The sequence below is a fragment of the Siniperca chuatsi genome, linkage group LG4 (assembly GCF_020085105.1).
Source record: "Siniperca chuatsi isolate FFG_IHB_CAS linkage group LG4, ASM2008510v1, whole genome shotgun sequence".
Lineage (NCBI taxonomy): Eukaryota > Metazoa > Chordata > Actinopteri > Centrarchiformes > Sinipercidae > Siniperca > Siniperca chuatsi.
In genome coordinates, this window is record NC_058045.1 from 3,289,433 (window position 1) to 3,309,552 (window position 20,120).

Genomic DNA, 20,120 nt, shown 5'->3' on the forward strand with positions numbered 1-20,120 from the left:
CCGTGTCCAAACCCCAAACACTTTTGTAAAGCTGCTGAGGGATCTGCTCAAAGCTTTAAAGGAAAAGAGCATGTTTCTGCGCGTAAGCCCTTCGGTCAACTTAACTAATTATGCGAGCACAGACACCAAAAAAATCCACATGTCCCACATGCTTGTAATTCAGAATCGGCTGTTGAGTGATTGTGTGCATACCCAGCATCATCCAAAGTGAGAAAACAGATCTTAGAGCCACAAAAACTGTTTGTGTTCCTTCTTATCTGGCCTGTAGATTTACCTGCACTTAGTCTGCCATCACCCACCATGTTCCCCTCCGATGGAAACAGGAAAAGTAGTCCCTTGTGGTTCGAAGCAGTGTATTATTTTTCTATCATATTTCATGTAAACTTTACCAAGTTCCTGTGCAAAGCTGTCACACTTTTAAGATAAGTTACCATGCAGACTTAGAACTTCTACATGTTAACACTTTGTATTCTAATGAGTTGGAGCATGAGTAAACAATCTACCAGGGACACATGGTTCATTTTGGTGTTTTCATCCAAAACATGTCAGCAGCGTAATGTGCCAATGTCTCAAAAACTTGGTGTTGTCCTTTAAGTGGGTTTTATGAGTGTTTTGTGGCTGTTTAGATAAAATAAAAAGTGCACACAGTCTTTTACGCACACACACACACACACACACACACATACATGCACATACTCACACAGTCATACACGGTGGCTATTTCAGTGAGCTTTGGCAGCCGCAGGCCAGCTGGAAGCAACGTAAGCGTAAGGTGATACTCAACAATGCCACTAACTGGCCAGGCCTCTCGTCTGTACACCAGCTATAATGACATTAACATGGCCAAGGCCAGTGTAGAGCCAGGACACACGCACACGCACACACACACACACACACAAAGGAGCTCAGGATCACTTTCAGCTCTTAAGGAAATGTCTATGTCATCTATGCTTGAAATGAATGCTGTGGGACAAAAATACACAAACAGAAAGCAAAATAAACACAAACACACACACTCAGACGTCACTGCGACGACTCCGAATGAGTCGAATCAGCGCAGGCAACAAATAGCTCAACATCCAATACTACACTGAGATACCTTTTAAGGCAGTTGTCTCATTCCCTCCAAAGAGGCCTAATGTGCTGTGTGTCATAAAACAAAGAGTCTTAGGCAGAGCTTCAAAGTTTCTAAGGGGAGGATTTGAGTAACAAATTTATTCGACGAACAGAAAACAACACACAAATCCAAGGTAAAGAAAAAGAGCTGGTTTCGCTGCCTCCCGAGGTGGAGCGGGTGAGTCACACTCGCAGTATCCAGCAAGTTCCATCCATGAATTGTTTAAGACAGAGCAAAGCCTTTGAGCGCTTTAGAAAAAAAAAACACACAAAAAAAGTCTCCCTCCCAAAGAAAAAATTATGTATTTAAAGCTAAGAGAAAGAGTCTTTGAGCTGCTGTTGTTAGGTAACGAATAACAAACTGACAACAAACACCAAGGCCTGCTGTCGTTCTCGAACCGGAAACAATTACTTTGAGACTTTCCAAATTAGCTTTTTATTAGGAGGCATGGAGCTATAAACCAAATTACTGCATTGCTCTGGTTTTGTTCTTATAAAGTTGGAAAATATAGAGCTTGAGAGACATGTAGGGCTCTCCCTGCAATACACTCACCTTATTCTGTGATCATTTCAGAGTTAACTTTGTGCAAAAAGCTCTTTTAAGCACATCGGTAGGATTTTTTTGTTGGACCTGCAGCAGACAACTCACATTAAATCTTAATAAACAATTTATTAGTATAGGCTGTTGTATAATTTATGTTTATGAGTTTCTCAGTGTTTACTAGTATAATGACTTATAAAAAAATCAACTTGGGACTGAGGATATGTACAGCAGAGATATATTTTGCCAGATTTTGGATGTTTTCCTGCTGAAGATGCAAGGCAAACAAGTCCAAAAAATTCAAAACAGCCTATCCTTGGAGTGCACCAATCATGACCTACTTGGGGTTGGTGAGTTCAAAGTCTCCACCCCTAAAATATTCATGAGTTCCTCTCCTCCTCCTTCTCCTCATCCTTGCAAGCAACATGGGATCAATTGCGCAGGAGAGCCGGTCTAACCATGTTTCCTATTTTACTGAATGTCTGATCCCTGAAATCTGTGATTGGCTGATCAGACTGATTGAAGATGTTTTGGAATATGGATTTCCCTGTGGATATGAGATCCTGGTACAAAGGTCCTGTCTCCTTCAGCCCAAGGGGGAGAGATGAGCGGGGAAGAGGTGAGCATGGAGGGGGTCCTTCCCAAGAAGGGCCCTTTAATTGGGCTAAAACCCAGAGGCCGGGATCCCCCCTCCAGGGCAAGTGGAGAGCTTGACTCCATTATATACACACGGACACACACACACACACACACACACACACACTAATGTGAACACCATCTCTTCTCCAAAAAAACACCCACTCAGTCTCAGTCAAGGCAGGCACACAAACACACACACACACACACACACCAAAACCATCACTTGTCATTGGCCCAGCTGCTCCCTCTTCAAAGCTGTTGGCTTCTGGGTGGCCGTGGAGATGAGAGGAGAAAAGAGTAGTCCTCAAGAGTTGCAGCCCGAGCCAAACTACACCAAATATCATCCATGAATATTCTTCAGACTCATGCCCGAGCTGAGCAAAAACCTTGAACACTCAGCCAATGAAATACTGGAGAAAATGTAACACAGGAGTGAGGAGTTTGGAGATCTGCAGAGGTGTGTGTGTGTGTGTGCGCGCGCGAAGGAGTAAGAGAGAATATTACATGGATCTGAATGCTGTATAAGGATAAATGCAAAATAGATACACTCCCTTTTCTCCTCACCACATTTTAGAAGATGTGTTCACATCAGTTACTGAAGGAAAAGTAATGATACCACATTGTGAAAATACTCCATTACAAGTAAAAGTCCTGCATTCAAAAATTTACTTATATCTAAAAATATGTAGAAAGAGTTTACTGCCAAATAGTTGCTCGAGTAAATGGGACCAAGAGGGGGTGATATTCCTTGGGAAACATAAAATTACTTTTTGAAGTTAGAATCTCAGAATCCAAGAAGTTTGTTTGATGGTTTCAAATGTTTATGATATTGTGTTGTGTACTTTTACTTTGCAATTTCTGTGTTGGAGACAGCTTCCTTTAAAGTGCAGACTCTTGGAGCAAGGCAATTAGTGTTGCTGAGTTGTTCCTGCGCAGTTAAGTAAAAATACAAAATTATTATCAGCAATATGTACACAAGTATCATAAGTTAATATACTTATGAAGCAAAATGGCCCCTTTTAAAGTGTTAAATTATTATTACTGAGGCATTAACATGTAAAGAGCATCTTACAGTTTTACCTGGTCCAGGTGGAGCTACTTTGAACTTTTTAAATACAGTATTGAGTGCTTTAATCTTTAAATGCATCATATTTTAAAAGCTGATTTATATGTATATGTTTTGTATGTGACATCTTAATCTTCAAAGTAAATAGTAACTATAGCTGACAAATAGTGGAGTGAAAAGTATAAAGAAGCATAAAATGAAAATATTCAAGTGCCAGTATCTTGAAATTGTACCTAAAAAAAGTATAGTACTTGTCACTGTCCCCCACTGCCTGTTGGTGTGTGTCACATGCACTGTACATTATGTACGTCCTTGCATTTGTGTAGTTTATGTGTGTATGTGCATGCCAACCCAACAGCGCTTCAATCAGAATTCTGTCTTCACATGAAAGAAAATGCCTTTGAAAACTGCATTTAGACCATGTGATTCTTATAGACCTTATGAGTGATGTGTATCTGTGCATCTTCTTATGTAGACATGTGATCTGTCTGTCCCTCTAACCTTGTTGCCGTTGTTGAGGGTCATGCTGCTCAGGGCAGACAGTTTGGCCTCCAGACTCTGGTGTCCCGGCTGATGCTGCTGCTGATGGTGGTGGAGCTGCTCCCTCTGGATCTGCTCCCTCATACTCCTGGCCTCTTGGATGGCCTTCATCACAGCATCCTGGTCCCCAAACAGCGCCGTGGAGTTGAGACTGGACAGGATGTCTGAATAGGACAGAGGGACAACTGTCTGTCACTTTAACTGGCAGGACAGGAAAGCAAAGTAAAGAGCATGTGGCTTTAATACAAGAGGCCTGGGTTAATTTTTACAATGATGGTAATTTATCTTTTTATCAGCCTCAAGTATTAATGACTGAAACAATTTAAGTTTCAATTTGAAAAAAAAAACAGCTTTAGTTCTGTTTATTTACTCAAAAACTTAGCCAATCTTTTTAATAAGTGGTTTGATTGGATTTGAGCCTGGCAACATGAGCAAAAACCCTACAACTGTCATCAGATTCTGATTTGGGTCCACATGTATATGATATCACTTCAAACTAGTGAGAAGAGGACAGAGAAAAACACAAATAAAGAAATCTCTCATGTGAAATAACAAAACTCGTTCTAACTTTACAAAACAAATACCAGAAAATGTTTCTTGAGACTTGTGCCATCACAGATAACCTGTCAGACAAGTTCTATATGGCACCATTGTAAAATAGTTTAACATTTGAACTATGCTTTTATGCATCCAAGTCTGCGGTTTTCAAAGAGCTGCATAGCAACTGGTTTATAAATTCAGATTTGAAAGTATTCTTTAATTGTTGGTTTTGACAAACCAGAGGGTTTTGAGTCAGATGCTGTTGAACCACAACTCTAACACCTGAAGAACCCAGTTTGGTGAATGTGTGTGATTTCATGCTCCTTCATAAACACTATTGAGCTTTGAAAACAAAGTGTAAGTGCTGAAAACCAAAAATTCAGAATGATTGCATACAACTCTGAAATACTATTTAAACATCTGTATAAAAAATGTTTTTTTTCCAATATCTTATCGGGGCCAAATGTTGCTAAAGTTGTTTTCCAGTCCACTTGTGTTTAAACATGACAGACCACCCCCCCGTTTATGTGCACATTTGAAGAATAAGAAAAAATAAATAAATAAAAGGATGCAAAGTTTCCGTCGCCCTCCTCGTTTAATTAGCAGACAAGTAGGAAGCACTGTATGCTTGGGTGGCCGTTAAGATTGGCAAAAAATAACTTTGCAGGGAACGCAAGTGACTCTAGAGGAGATGGCGAAATTGTTTTCTGGGGGGATATAATGAGAGGGTTTAGATTGGCCTTAATAACAGATAGCAGAGGTAGGGGCATAAAAGGTCTAGTGCGGGCAGACAATGATGTGAGGAAGCTCTTAAAAACCAAATAACGTGTGCTGGGTTTCACTGCTTCCGCTGCCGGGGTTTTCATTGGGGCTAAATACAGGGCTTTGGACTCCTGTAAAACACAAACAGACACACACAAATACACACACAGGTCTCCTCGTGGTGTTGAGGTGTCTGCAGTCTATCAGGCGCATGCAACGCTGCTGTCTGTGTGTGGCGGGGAGAAGGGAGGTGTTTGGGTGGGTGATGTTTTTGTTTTTCCGGTTGAGGGAAAGGCACAGTTTTACACTGGAGTGAGGACGTGTTTGCTCTGCATGGATGTACAGTACAAATGTGGACAATACGGTGGTGTAAGAAAGTGTATGTGTGTGAGAGAGTATGTATGTGTAGAGTACGTCAGTGTTTCCCCTCAGAATTTTTTCTTGGCATGGTGAAGCAGCATTTAGAGCATGTGATTCTTATTGAAAATGTCAATAAAGCCAATGCTAATGTACTTCTTTTAGGCAGAGTAGCAGTGCTGCTAAGCTAGGTGGCCCATCCTGTCTACCCAGTGGTAAAGGCAACACTGGTGTTAAAGTGCATGTATGTGTTTGTTACCTACCCAGAGAGGTGTTCCTGCCCATGTTGCCGATGGGGCTTGGGATGCGGCCCTTGCCCATGCCTGTGGGGCTGTTCTTGTTTCCGGAGAACAGACTCTGTGTCGGGGACGTCGGAGAGCGAAGAGGCTCGGCTGTCTTGGGTCTGGCTGAGAGGTTCAGTGGCTGTGTGGATCCTTCCTCCTGTTAATAGAACGGACACAAAAGTGTTTAATGGATCATGCACGCAGGTCTGCCAATGGTTTCACGCTATTCCAGTGATCCACATTCGGTGGCAGTAATGCACGAAGAAACGTAATAATGCAGCAACAAAGGCAAGGAAGAAGAAAACTGCTAGCAAGCCAACGTGGATGTCAATAATGTAGGTTTCCAAAAATCGACTTTGCAAATGTTATATGAGGAATTCAACACATTTATTACATTTATGTTGTGTGGTTGAATTTATGTTTTGTGACCCCTTGAGAGGGTCAGGACACCCAGGTTGGGAACCACATGCCTAAAGCAAATTCTCCACACAACATCTTTTGAGAGCCAAACACCACCTCCACCTGTTGGCTTTAAAGGTGGTTGTAAAAAGATTAGTTACCTCATTAGCAGACAACACCACATTCAGTCTGTTAATATTCAGTTATGAAGGATTTCAATAGTGACAATGTTTTCTAGACAGAAAAAATGTATCAAACCATGCATTCCAACTTCTCACTCATGCAGTATAATCCACTTCTCCTATGTCTATCCATAGGCACAGTATGTTCCAAGCAATCGTTAGTTGACCAATATTGCTTTGCTAAATACACTACTTACGTAGAAGCTTTGGATAGTATATAGTGTGAAACAGACACTATGTATAAAGCAATATTTTAGCAAAACTATATGTTTCTACTGTGAAAATGGGTCACCTTTGGAAGGGTAATTGAATGAATTCAAGCTGACCACAGCCACTGATTTCCAATTTTGTCCAAAGTATCCCTTAAAGTGCTTTTTATACTTTCGTGATGCTCCTACTGACTGATCAGTCATCCCTATCAGGTTTTTGCTTTTCAATAAATTAATTCCACTGCTAACCTCTACGAACCTGACAGGAAATAAAAGTTGCAGTGTACTTTCTTATCTAAACAATGGCGCCTTTGTGCGATTTATCTAATTTCAATCAAAGTTCACGACTACATTGATCCACATAAGGAATCCCTACAAAAGCAGAACTAGCAACAAGAAAAAAACTCCCGCACGTCCCCACAGCCTGACTGGCGGGTTAGGCTGTGTGTGGCATGCCAAAGTGCGGGGTGGGCTGAGAGTGTGCGGGGGTTAGCGGAGGGTGGGGAGTTTGGAGGGCACAGCACTACTGTTTGAGTGTGGTGAGTTCTGACGCCGGTCTATTGTGACGCCGGTTGCAGCTGTGCCCCACACACACATGGCTTCCATTACTGCCTCATCGTCAAGTAAAGATGAGGCGTACGCTCTCTCTAGTGAAGGGGTCTGGGTTCCTGCCAAACAGCAGCCAGCGCCAGTCTCAGTTTCTGAGTGTGTGTGTGTTGTGTGTGTGTTTCAGTGTGTGACTTTTAAATAAGCTCTTTCTAATTGCCGTTGAAGAGTACTGGGGCATGCACAGATCGTTGTGCATGTCCAGCCTCTCACTTTTAATTGCACTGATCATCATCATTATTATTCTTGTGTGTTTTCCTATCATCATATTCATATTCTGAACCCACTCTTTCCTTTGTCTTTACACACCATAGAGACCCTGTTTTTTCCCATACATATCCCTTATACATTCATCAAATTTGCAGTAACTTGTTTCTTGAATATAGTAAATTTTCTCCATGGTGCTGTTGTCTTTGCCTACTACTTGTTGGTCCATCAACCCATCTCTCACACTCACTCATTTAAACAACTCACCTTAATCTGAGCGACAGGACTGGATGCTCGCTTCTCAGTCTTCAGGGCGGAAGGGGAAAGGGGACCAGAGGAGTTGGGAACCTGCGGGAGGGGATTCATCTTGGCTCCTGGTGAGATCTGCATGCTTGCCAGCTGGGCGGCATACAGCTGCTGCAAAAAGGGAAGAAAGCAGCAAACCGACAGGCTATTAACATCGCACGCCAGCAGCTAGTCACTGGCTTTCCTCTTTCATTCTCTCTCCTCTCTTCTATTGCCCCCCCCCCCATCCTGTTGTGGGTTATTTTGCTGTATCCTCTCCTTGGTACTGCTCGCATCTTTTGAGGTTTGATGGGTGTGTGTCTGAGCCAAACATGCACAGCACTCATATGGAAACGAATGTGCGTGTACACACACACCTAGATCTAAAGTTGACATGAGTGTCCCACACAAATGGAAGATTTGTTTGAGGGGACGAGTATTTATCACGATCAGGGAGGCATTCCAACAAAACATTTTTATTTTAAATTATCTACAATCCATCACTGACACTTATTCTTTCAACAGATGCTGGGAGCAGCTTGTATATCAATTTGCATCTAGAAATAAATCCAGACAATAGCTAAAGAAACTTGAATGCTTTGCTTGAATCCTCCTTAAGTTTAATATTGACTATCTACAAAATTGGATGTCTAATACTTGGTTCTGCACAAATATGAGAGTGTAAATTAGCTTTTTAGACAATGCCTGGCTCAGTATTGGTAACAATAAAAGGCTGATTTCCTTCATTTTTCAAAAAACAATGTGAACCACAATGGAAATAAGCCACATAGCATTACATTTTTGTTGTCCTGAATATTTAACCTTTTTTTAAAGTCTTGGCTTTGACAACAGAGCTGTAATTTTAAATGGCAATAGTCAAATAAAATCTAATCAAATTATGATTGCAAACAATACTTTATGAGCCACAAAAAGCACTTGAGACTAATCTTGTCACATATGGTTAGTCCTTACGTAAACAGTTCAGACAATTGAGTTTCTTCACTAACTTTAATCCCAGAGACAATAGTGGACAATCATGTTTAAGTAGGTGTAGTCATACTGCAATTACATCTTGAGCATGAGTCAATTGAAAAACACTTGAAAATAGTGTAAAAATAATAGAAAACTAAAAAAAAAAAAAAAAAGATTTGGAAAGTATAAGCCATCTGCCTTTAGGGTTGGATGAAAACATTAAATGTAGCAACAAAAAAATATTGATTTTCCATCCAACAAAAATCAAAGAGTCAAATACTCAGTCCACAGTCCAGGGTCTTCTAAATCAAAGCTAGCTGGCCAGACAAACCGCTGCCTGTAACCACTGTCAACCCCTGTCTAAATGCATTGGAGTGTGAGTGCTGGAGTATCAAAGAGCCTGTCCTCAGGAAAACCACCCAGACGTGGCTGGCCTTCACTAAGACTCCCTCCTCTCTGTCTTTCTTTTCTGCTTTCATGCTTCCCTCTCATTTTTCGTTACTCTCACCTCATTTATACTTTCCTCCTCCTTTTACGTTTCTGTCTTTCTTTTGTCCTCCTCCTTTTGATCTCCCTCTGAATCTCCCTTTTTCTTCTGTCTCTCAGTTTTGTTCCAAAATCACTCTTCATATCTTCTCCCACATCTCCATCTCCATCTCTGTTTCTTTCTCTCTCTGTTTTTGCTTTCTGCCCCCTCAGTCTAAACGGCCCCCAGTGTTGTGAGATCTGATTTCCCTGTAGTCAAAACTGCAAAGCCTCCTGGGACCAGAGATCCAAAAGCAAAGAGTTCGCAATAGAGAAAGAGAGAGAGAGGGATAGAGACTGTTGTGCTGCAGACACATGAGACCACCGTCGCTTCACCGACGAAGCGCCAGGCTCAGCGGTTGGGGCCAGAGAAATTGGCTGGCCCTCTTTCCACTTCTCTCAGAGCGATATTAAACACAAACAGAAGGGGCCTCACCGTTGAAACAAAGCCCTGATGTCACGCCGCTTATTTTCCTTGGAAGGCACCAGGAGTGCTCGGGCCAACCCCTGGCGATATGAGATCCCTGTAAGAATGTGCCTTGAATGGCTGGTGGTGAGGCCTCTCGCGTCAATCAAGCCGACCGCAGAGTTACTTCTGGTGATGCCTGATATTCTTACAGCTCTAAAGGGAGCAGGGGCTGAGGTAGACACACGAGCCTTTGAGGTAAAACACACAGTTAGGATCTCACACCCGTGCCTGCACAAATGCACACACACAGGGTATGGTGTGCAAACACACCTAATGCTATTGTGCTGTTAGCAGCGATTCTGTCAGCGATTCCAAATAAGAAGAGGGAACTGTTGAACAAACAAAAGACTGAGAATAAGAGCTTTTTTTCTGTTTCTTAAAGACTCTCTAAGATTGATTAGTGACTGGGGAGGCCAATGTGCAGCGTAAACAACAGCTCTCACCATTCAGTCAACCCCCAAGGGAAGACAATGCAGCAATTTCCTAAATTACAAATTGACAAAGAGGGCCTCAAACCATGCCACAGCTGTCCAGACTATCTGACTGGCCTTTGGACGTTAGTGCTAATTTGACTCAAATCCAAATGATTAGTCTGTCATTTTTGACCCTCCTAATCATCAGTAGGTTTTTTAATAGCCCTGGCCTACTTTGGCATAATCCTTAAGAAATCAGAGAGAAGGTGATGTTGTTGTGGTCTTGGCAGCACTGTATGGACTGCTGTATTGTAGCCTGCCAACAGCCTCCTCCGTGCTCAGACCGGCCTGCTCCATTAGGACTGAGTGAAGAATCCCTTTAGCTGGCCTCTTTTAGTGTCGAGCTGCTATCGATCTCAGGAGTACACAAAACAAATGAGGGTTTGTCTTTTTCAGCAGGTTTGCAGGGGGAGGAGGAGGAAGAGGGTGAAATGGATCGACTGCCACTGAGCTTGCCCACACAGAGGACAGAGTCTAAATATTGCACTGGGATGGATAGCTGTGTCCAAGAGAGTGAAAGAGATACGCAGAGAGGCAGGCTACATAAAGACAACCGTTATCTCACTTCCAGTTTTCTTTTATGGAACAGATGCTTAGTTTTTTAAGTCAAGACAAACCAAATCTAATTGCCTTCCTATCATTATCCTCATTTTATTACAAAAAAAGCCATTCTGGCCTGATTACTGTATATTGGCAATGGGGCAGAAATCATGACTCTGGGGCACAAAAGTTTGTTCCTCATCATCGTCTCCATGCCTCAGACACAGAAACAGAGATAGGCAGAACATAGAGACAGACAGTGAGAGATGTCTTATGATTTCAACAAGAATGTCTGCTAAGCAACTGTATTTCACTCGCATTAGTCGCGACAAAGGGGGCCTTTCTTCAGCAGGAATCCACTGTTTGTGAAGGGGTCTACTCCGACGCTCTGGAAACAATTGGCCCGATCAAGTTCCCACGCTGTTTGCACGGCATTTGCGCTATCAAAATTGTTAGGTCACGTCATGATGGGTCAAGCACAACAGGGCAGCTTTTGCCAAACATTTCTGTTTATTCTGCTTTTGATTTGATGGGTTTCTTCACTTGTTTAAGGCATAAAACAAAGCAAATGATCTATTATTGCTGTTACTTTCTGAACCTTTACTGTCTTCTCCAATGATTTGGAGAAACGGTAAGCCTCTTGTAGCTTGTGCAGATTTATTGTCACTGCCTGGGAATATGCCCTTTCTCTATGCCTGCTTGACCATCAGTGCCAGCCAGCTGTCAGAAGGTGTGCTATGGGGCAGAACTATGAAACATCTGGAGGAGTCTGGCTACAACATCTGTCCATCCTGTACTGAGCAGAGATCTGGCATTGAAAGGGTTTGATGCCAGCTGGTGTGTACTTGACTACAGTATGTAGCAGAGGAGATTGCTAATGTAGAACTAACGTGGTGTAATTGTGTATTTACAGTGGTTTTTATAGGCTAATGCAATTTCACACAATGGAGTTAAGGCCATTGTGAAGTGGGGAGCAACTAAACTAAAACTAAAAAACACTTAACAACAGACAAGATCTCTGAGTGTGTGCACTGGACTGCTATGTCAAGACATTACCAACACCTTTACAGTAGAAAAAAGTCATTTGTTAAACAAGCATCAAAAGAAAAACATATTCTGTTGATTACGAATGATGATTAATGACTTATTAATGCATGCAACTAAAGCATATGTTTACCTACCCCTATAATGGAACAGTGCATTTAGTCTTAGTTCACACATCAACATGACAAGCAACAAACAGCACAGAGTCAAAGGGTCAAGGCCAGAGGCAAAGGCCGGAGACAATTTTCATGCATGATAAATAAGTGATGAGTAAAGACACAAGAAGTTTGCAGAATTGTGTTAGCAAGGCTCTGAGTAAAAAACACGATTGTGAGAAAGCAGATTTTCAATACTGTCATTGTCCCTCACCTCCCAAAGGCAGAGCCCATAAAGAAAGCAGAGCCAGAGCTGAGAAAAAGAGAGAGAGAGCCACTGTGGCACTACAGCGTAACCGCAATGGCTACATGCAGGCCAAAGGGCTTAAGATAGTGCAGGATGTAGAGAAATAAAATGTTTCTGATATCAGCAGAAATGATTACACTTAAATAAACAACCAGAGGTGCTACATCACACAGCAAAGGCAATGTCTGTAATGAGTTAGGCTATTGTTTAGACAACTATGCAGTAACCAAATTAATCACAAGACAAGACGTGTCAGACTCAACTTAGCTGTCATTGATGGATCACATTGTATGTTCGCTGTATGGTAATTAATCAAACCAATAGTCTGCAATGTTCGGAAAAACAGAAGCGTTTTACAAACAAATTTCCTGGGGGAAACCCTGTAGTTGTCGAGCTCCCCAACCTACGAACAAGCAGCTCACATACACAGCAAAGACACTCCAATAAAATACAACCTATATAGTACATGATACATGTCTATACAGTAAGCAGGGGTTAAGTGTTGATTCACTTCAAGAAGCTCAATCATATCAACTTCATAAAGTAAGCATTCATTGCAAGGCTGTTTGACTGGATAGCAGTATACTATGCAGGTGTTTTTATTGTGTCCATCCCATCGCAATTCTGTTCTATTTATTTTTTGCAATGCTGCACAAAGAGTGCTTCTGGCAAATTTTTGAGATGAAGATACATAACTAAACAAGTACAACTCATAAATCTTATCATGATTGCTTTTGGAGTAGGCATTATTGTCAAAACAATGCCCAAACATGTGCTGGAAGCCAGCGCCTCCGTCTCACAGAAATTCCTCAGATGATCACCCTTTTTTTCTCTCATAAACACTTCCCCACGCTCTCTGTCTTCCTCCTTTTCCCAGTCTCCTACTCGATTTCAGTCAACGCTGTGATGAGAAGCTTCCTCTTTCATTCAGGTTCCTCTCTGCCTCTCATTCTCAACGTCTCAGGCAGTGTTTAAATGTGACTGAGTTTGCATCTCCAACATCATTCATCCTCTTACCTCTCACTCTTGTGAGAGATAAGAGACTCTTTTGATCAATTCAAAGCCAGGAGTGGAGAAAGGCTGCGCTCCAATACCCTCAGCACAGCACGGCGCTTTGCTAAGTCAATAGCAGCTAATGAGGTCTTCAATAAGCGAAAACCACAATTCAAATTGAATAAACTGAGATAAGGATTCGTATAATATCCAAAAGCCATGCTACGGTAATGACTGACATGATGAAGCAATATTGTTTGCCAGTGAAAAAGCTTTTGAGGGCTTTTGTTCTTTCCACTGATAGTAGGTACAGTTGGAGGGGTGACAGGGTCGTGTTGTGAAATTTCAAACGGCCTATAGGGAGTAGCGACTTCATTTTTCTTTTCTTTTTTGTTTCACTTTTTTGTCTTTGCAAATATGTTCTATGATAACCATTATGTATACGTACTATTCTCAAACCACAGGTGTCAAGCAGCAATAAAATATTTGATGAGTTGCCTGGGCCAGGTGTTGTGCTGGTGGGGCGGAATTCCTCTGTGGTTCATCATAACAGCTTTTGTCTGACACAGCTGACAGGCAGCAGATAAGCGGGCTAGCATGTTAGCGTCAGTCTAAGCTTCATCTTTAACATCATGCTGTTTTATTGAAAAAAGTTAACTCCATTCAAATAATATTATCTGAGTCAATTAATGCATGCTGGGCCTTCTCCAGCTTCCATTTGCATTTCCCACTCCTTTTAACATCATCATTTTGCTCTTATGGATGTGAATTGAGATATTTATGTACATATACTGCAACATGGAGCAGCTGAGTGAGCAACATTATTTCTTGTTTTGGTGGTATTTTTGTGGCCAAGCGTCTGCACTTTCCAGAGATCCCCTGTCAATCATACAGAGTGGCATTCCTTTCTTTGATTTCCTGTTGTTGAAGTTAAACCTTCTGTCGGTGGCACTAGCTTTTTCAACTATCACTGGCTATCACTTCTCATGCAAAACAACTAGTTCTTTTTTACTGCAAATATTGCCAGTGGTTTTTCCAAGATAAAATCTACCAGACACTCAGTAGGTTTCATAATAGCCTCTAGATCTCATATGTAAAATATATAAGGTTTCATGCACCAAGTATATAGATTAAATCAGTATTGTGGTGTTTGAGTTGCCGATGGATAGGGAGCATTAAAAAGTGTTTTAATTTATGAAAAACATGCAGGTTTTTTGCCCACTTGACCTCAGGGCAAGGTTAGAACAAGTAGGAGTTTCATTTAGTTTGCCAAAGTTCTTTATCTTGACAATCCTATATTTATCTACTCACTTCTGTACAATTGTCTTGGGTTCTGGCCTGCTGGTTACACCCTCAGGATTATGCAAGTATACCTGGCTGCGGCCTGTAGAACGGGGCCGTGCTCAATGTGGGCAGAGCTTTTTCTTTTTCTTTTTTATTGGTCATCTGAGGTTTGAGAATCTTGACCAAAGGCACACTTTAATACAAACTTTTTTCTTACTTATTATGCGTAAGAAATACCAATACAAGCAATTTTGCACATTGAATACAAACGTATTATCATTATCATTTTTGAAGATTGTAAGAAATATACCCAGCAAGAAATTCTGCATTTCAAATACATCTAATAGCCATCTATACGTAGACCTGACGTCTAGACTAAACCACAGCTAAATTTAGGCTGTCAGTGAAAGTTTAGTAGACGTCTAACCATAGCCCAAGTATAATCTTGTTCATTAAACGGCTATTGAACGACTACATATATATACATACAACAAAATAATGGCTTAGGATGCACTTTTGTGCAAATAATAGCTTATTACGTAACTAAACCTTCTCAGTTGAAAGCCAGTATAAGGAAAACCTTTCCTCATACAAGACTCAAACAGGAAGGGCTTGTGTGTAACCCACTCACCCATAGCTTTTTAGTATTATTATTGACATCTGGCTTTTTAAACTACGTCACCAGACTTCCTAAGGCCCTTCTACCAGAAATGACTTGTGCATACGTGTTAAAGCAATAAGCGCTATTTATTATTTTACATTAATGTACAGAACTTCTCCCATTACGATGTCATGGAAGCTTCTTGTTGGCAGCACACAGCCTATTTGTTGCTAGATTCTGGATTCATTTTCTAGTCTATTGTTAGATTCCAAAAGTGTGTAGCATCCAATCATAATCAACATTTAACCCCGCCCAAATTCGACAGTTATATTGATAACATTTTTATGTAGACAAATATTTAAAAAATAATAATACATCCACAGAGCTTTTAGAAAGGTGCAGAATAAAAGTATCACTTTTCCTAAAGAAAAATATTATGATTGTGAATTTATCATTTAAAAATTTTTGACAGGTCCAAACTGAATATTTGTTTATCTCTGTGTGAGATGTATGATATTTGGTTCCTGCTTCTAACAAGGCTTCTGAGTCAATAGTATAACAGCATTGGTATCACATGATATAGTTGCCAGGTAGTGTGGAGAAAACGGACACTGATGTTAGCACATATTAGCTATCTTAGTTTAATAGTCCAAACAACAATAACCTTTAATTTGTAAAATTACAGTTCTGCATATTTAAACAAAATAAACAACAACTACCAACAGCCATGGTCCTTACAACCTTAACTAATGTGTTGTCACCGGTTAGATTGTCAAAATTAGAAAAATAACAGCGTCAATCCCTGAGGAGCTACGTTAGCATTAGTGATGCTAACAATGTGCTGATTGGATTAAAAATGAAAGTATTTACCTCATGTCTTACAGTGTAAGGATGATTGAAATGTCATTTCACGGTAAGTGTTTCAATATAGGGCCTCCATTAAATGATGAAAAAAAGGGTTACCTAAAGCTAGCTAGCCATAACCTAAAATTACCAAAGGTAACGTTACATAAAACACCACCACACAAAGTAACCTAAAGCTATAGCTAATGTAATGTATATATGTTGCAAAATTAATTATCTAATTACACTATCACGAAAGAGTAATCACTTGATATGACTGAACTGGCAACCACTCAAATGGAATGGAAGGGGGGAGTGGGATGTTATCAATGTTATCAATAACACCTTTAAACCAATCAAAACTACTTTCTGGCTGCAGCCAGGTACTCCTCAGATTTTATTGGCATTTACATGGATTCAGGCAGATGGTAGACGGCAAACCGGATATCATTTTAGTGGACGAGAGCAGGACTGTAAAATTAGGTGACGTCGGCAGAGAATACAGGCAATGTTAACAGTGGACAGCATTGCCGTCCAAAGTTAAAATATTTTAACTTTTTGCCATCCTCCGTGGCGGAATTTACAACCAGATGGTACATAGCTTCCTCACACAAGGAGAAAACATGGGCGATCTGGACAACGAGAAGCTAATAATTTTGGTGCAACTTTTGTGTAGTCGACATCACCATAGCAACATATTGTCATGTGTTTTTTCCATGCTGTCCAGACACTGTTCCATGTTGTCCGTCTGCTGTCATCTACTGTCTGCTTGAATCCATGTGAATGTAGCATTAGATCCATGTGTACTTTCTCAGGGTACAAACCCTCACCCTTATAGATGTGTCTTTGTTTCTTCTGCTGTTCTGAAACTTTGTTTCTGCTACAGTTGTTTATTTGGTTGTGAAACACTCGAGTTATCATCATAGATATTGAAGAGGCACTTCTTTAGTTTGCTTTGTTGGCCTTTAGTCTGACACAGACTCCAACTCCAAAATGATGTAACCTCTTTTTTTACATCACTATGAAAGGATACCCATAGGATAAGTTGGAATCAACAATTCATTTAGTTTAGTTTTAAGCAAGTAAAACAATTTCGGTTTAGGTGTCATGCCTTAGACAACAACGACAATTTGAGGTTTTAGTCATGGCTAAATGTCATATATTGAAAGTCATATATTTCTTTCAAAAGTTTCAAGAGCTGAGAAGTGAATCCAGGTGAAACTGAAGCATATCTCACACACAAACAGACACACACCCACCAACCTCCACACCCTTACTTTTCACCACTTCATTGTCAAACAGTCTGTTTTTTCACATCTCCACCGTATGATCCCTTTGTAGTGGGAATTACTCACACTTTTTGTGCAATTTAATTTCAAAGGTTGGTTCACCCCAATAAAAAAAAAATTGGTCTGACTCCTTTAGTAGTAGCCATGCAGATAGTTATGGTTTTGTTAAGATATTGTGGTGATTTTGATCAAATTTCAGGAGGTTTTCGTCTTACCTGTAGTTGTAATGGACTGAGTCCAGATGCTGCTGCAGCTGCCATTGTAGATGGAATGAACTGCATGGGGTAATTCTCACCTGTTGAAAAACCAAAACAACACATATTGTATAGAGAGGTGGGAGGAGGCACAAGGACTAACCTGCTCTTTACCTTCAGCCAGCCTCTGTCTCTTTCTATATGTCTTGCCCTTTGTCTCCTTCCTTGTTCCTCTCTTGCTCTCATGTTTTTATTCATGGTAAAAAAAAAAACATGAAGGGTCACAAGTGTTTTATGCAAAGGTTAATACTGCTCATTGTCAGTACTCACGGGTGCTTGAGACTAGGGCAAGCAGAGTTCAAGCCCAGCACTCCCTCATTGGGATGCACTCATAAATTCATATACGAATACCATCGTGTATAACCCCTACTGTTTGTTCTTAAAAGGCTTTCCATGTCCGAGCCTTTGTTGAAAACAGACCAAAGTCAAAGGAGAGTGTAGAATAATGGCTTTTTAAGTCCTTTCTTCATTTATGCCTCTCTTTGCAGCCTGGTGGGAGTGTATGCTCATGCAGTAGGAATAAACACGGATTATTCTGTATGAAGTATGTAGGGTCAGTGGTGCGTGGCGTCAGGCGAGCACCTGGAGGAATGTATGGAAGAAAGGAATGTTTGAAGGATGAGGAGAGAGGAAGAAAGCAGGTGGTGCAGCAAATCTTGCAATAAGAAGACTCTGTACTTGTGTGTATGTTTCTGCGTGTAAGTGTTTTGTTGCGCCTGTTTGTGCAAAATCGTTTTGTATTGCTGAAACATGCCAAATGCATCGAATCCTTTATCCTTATGTGTACATTGTTGGGTCAGTGCGTACCAGGAAAACATGCTTGTGTGTGTGTGTGTGTGTGTGCGTGTATGAGAAAGTGTGAAATTCCATGTTGCAGATGTGTTGTGCAACTGACATGCTTTCAGCACGCCATAAAAGAGACATTCCAGTCCTCGCTGTGTCTAATGTATTGTTCCTGACGTGAACAAGCAGGGCTTGTAAATCTCTCCGCTCATTTCCAGAACATTCCTCACCTGACACACCTCATTAACATAGACTGTGTGTGTGTGTGTGTTCGTGTGCACGTGTGTGTGTGGTTGTGTATGAGAGAGAGAGAGAGACCCACTGTTTCTTTTATAGTTTACGAGGATTGTCATAGAGCTTTTGTTTGAGGGGGATGAATGTTTATCCAGAAAACATATTTAATTAACACTCACCAATGTGTAATGTGTGTGTGTGTGTGTGTGTGTGTGTGTGTGTGTGTGTGTGTGTGTGTGTGTGTTCGTATACCTGGCTTGTAGGACATGCCCGGTGGGAAAAGGAAGCCTTGCTGTGCAGCAGCGGCAGCAGCCAGAGACCGCTGGTCGTGAGGAAACACTGGGATCATCAGTGGAGGCATATGACCCTGGACCTAAGAGAGAGAGATAGAAAGAGAGTAAATATGAAGAAAACTAATGTTTTTCAAAAATGCCCCAGATGTCAGGAGAACAAATACCAGTTTACCATAAATAATCATATTATTGAACACAGTATAAGTTCTACCTACCTTAGTATAACCATAATAGCATCAGGGAATTTCAACATGACAGTAAATGCACTGAAAGAAAAAGCTTGAAGATCTCTAAATGCAATTCATTTTATAATTCCAATTCAAATTTGTTTAAAATATTTGATAGGGTCATCCAACCCATTGCGCTGTATGGTAGTGAAATATGGGGTCCACTCAGTCATCATATTTTTACATGCAGAATTCTGCAGATTCATTTTACACGTACACAGAAAATCACCAACAAATGCATGTAGAGCAGAATTAGGCAGATAGCCACTGATAATTAACATTCAGAAGAGAGCGCTCAAATTTTTTAATCATCTTAAATCCAGCCCCCTAGACACCCTCCATTCCAAAGCCCTCCACCAGTCTCACAACAGCACTGCTTTCCAAACACCAATCAGAGTAAACCGAATTATAACACAATGTAAAGAAAGTAAAGAAACGTATTTGGAACATTGGAAAGAAGAAACTAAAAGCCAAAGTAGATCAGAATGTTATCTGGCCTAAAAAGAGATTATGAATTGGCAGAATATCTCTCTACTGTCAGAGACAGAAAACAGAGACAGATCCTAACCAAGTACAGGCTCAGTGACCACAAACTGGCAATCGAAAAAGAAAGACACAAAAAATCCTGGCAACAAAAACAAAACAGAAAATGTGGTCATTGTTTGACAGGTGAGGCTGAGACAGCGATGCACTTCCTCCTACAATGTAAAACATTCAATGAAATAAGAGACGTTTACTTTACTAAGTTTAACTCTGAAATTTCAGATTTCAAAGAGCTAAATGAACTCTCGACATTAAAAATATTCCTAGGAGAAGGAGACAGGGCAGATCTTGCTGCCCAATATATATCAACATGCCACAACCTGAGGGACAGTGAATGACCTACACACATACATACACACATACATAAAAAAATGTTGCAGTGTTTAGTTTTTGTATTTGTATTTTAGCTGCAGTCTACAATTTATTATTATTATTTTCCCATCTTATTTATCTGTATATATTTTAATATCACATTTCTTCTGTTTATGTATGTTTTTTTACACATGCTTTGGCAATGTTAACATCTGTTTCCCATGCCAATAAAGCCCAATTGAATTGAATTGAATTGAATTGAGAGAGCGAGCGTGCGAGAGAGAGAGAGAGAGAGAGAGAGAGAGA

At 40.7% G+C, this 20,120-nt stretch overlaps 1 protein-coding gene across 7 annotated transcripts in view; it reads right to left on the reverse strand.

Annotated features, from left to right (window-relative positions):
- Nucleotides 1-20,120, reverse strand: part of LOC122874585 (transcription factor SOX-6-like) — a 111,871-nt gene that overhangs the window by 12,729 nt on the left and 79,022 nt on the right. For 5 of the 7 annotated variants that reach the window (XM_044192635.1, XM_044192633.1, XM_044192636.1 and 2 more), the window contains 5 exons: nucleotides 18,692-18,812; nucleotides 17,384-17,463; nucleotides 7,716-7,865; nucleotides 5,825-6,002; nucleotides 3,864-4,066 (listed from right to left, as the gene is read on the reverse strand). In XM_044192635.1, coding sequence (XP_044048570.1) covers nucleotides 3,864-4,066; nucleotides 5,825-6,002; nucleotides 7,716-7,865; nucleotides 17,384-17,463; nucleotides 18,692-18,812 — 732 coding nt within the window. The remainder of the gene's footprint in view (nucleotides 1-3,863; nucleotides 4,067-5,824; nucleotides 6,003-7,715; nucleotides 7,866-17,383; nucleotides 17,464-18,691; nucleotides 18,813-20,120) is intronic. The other 2 variants (XM_044192632.1, XM_044192637.1) reach the window with 1 other exon arrangement.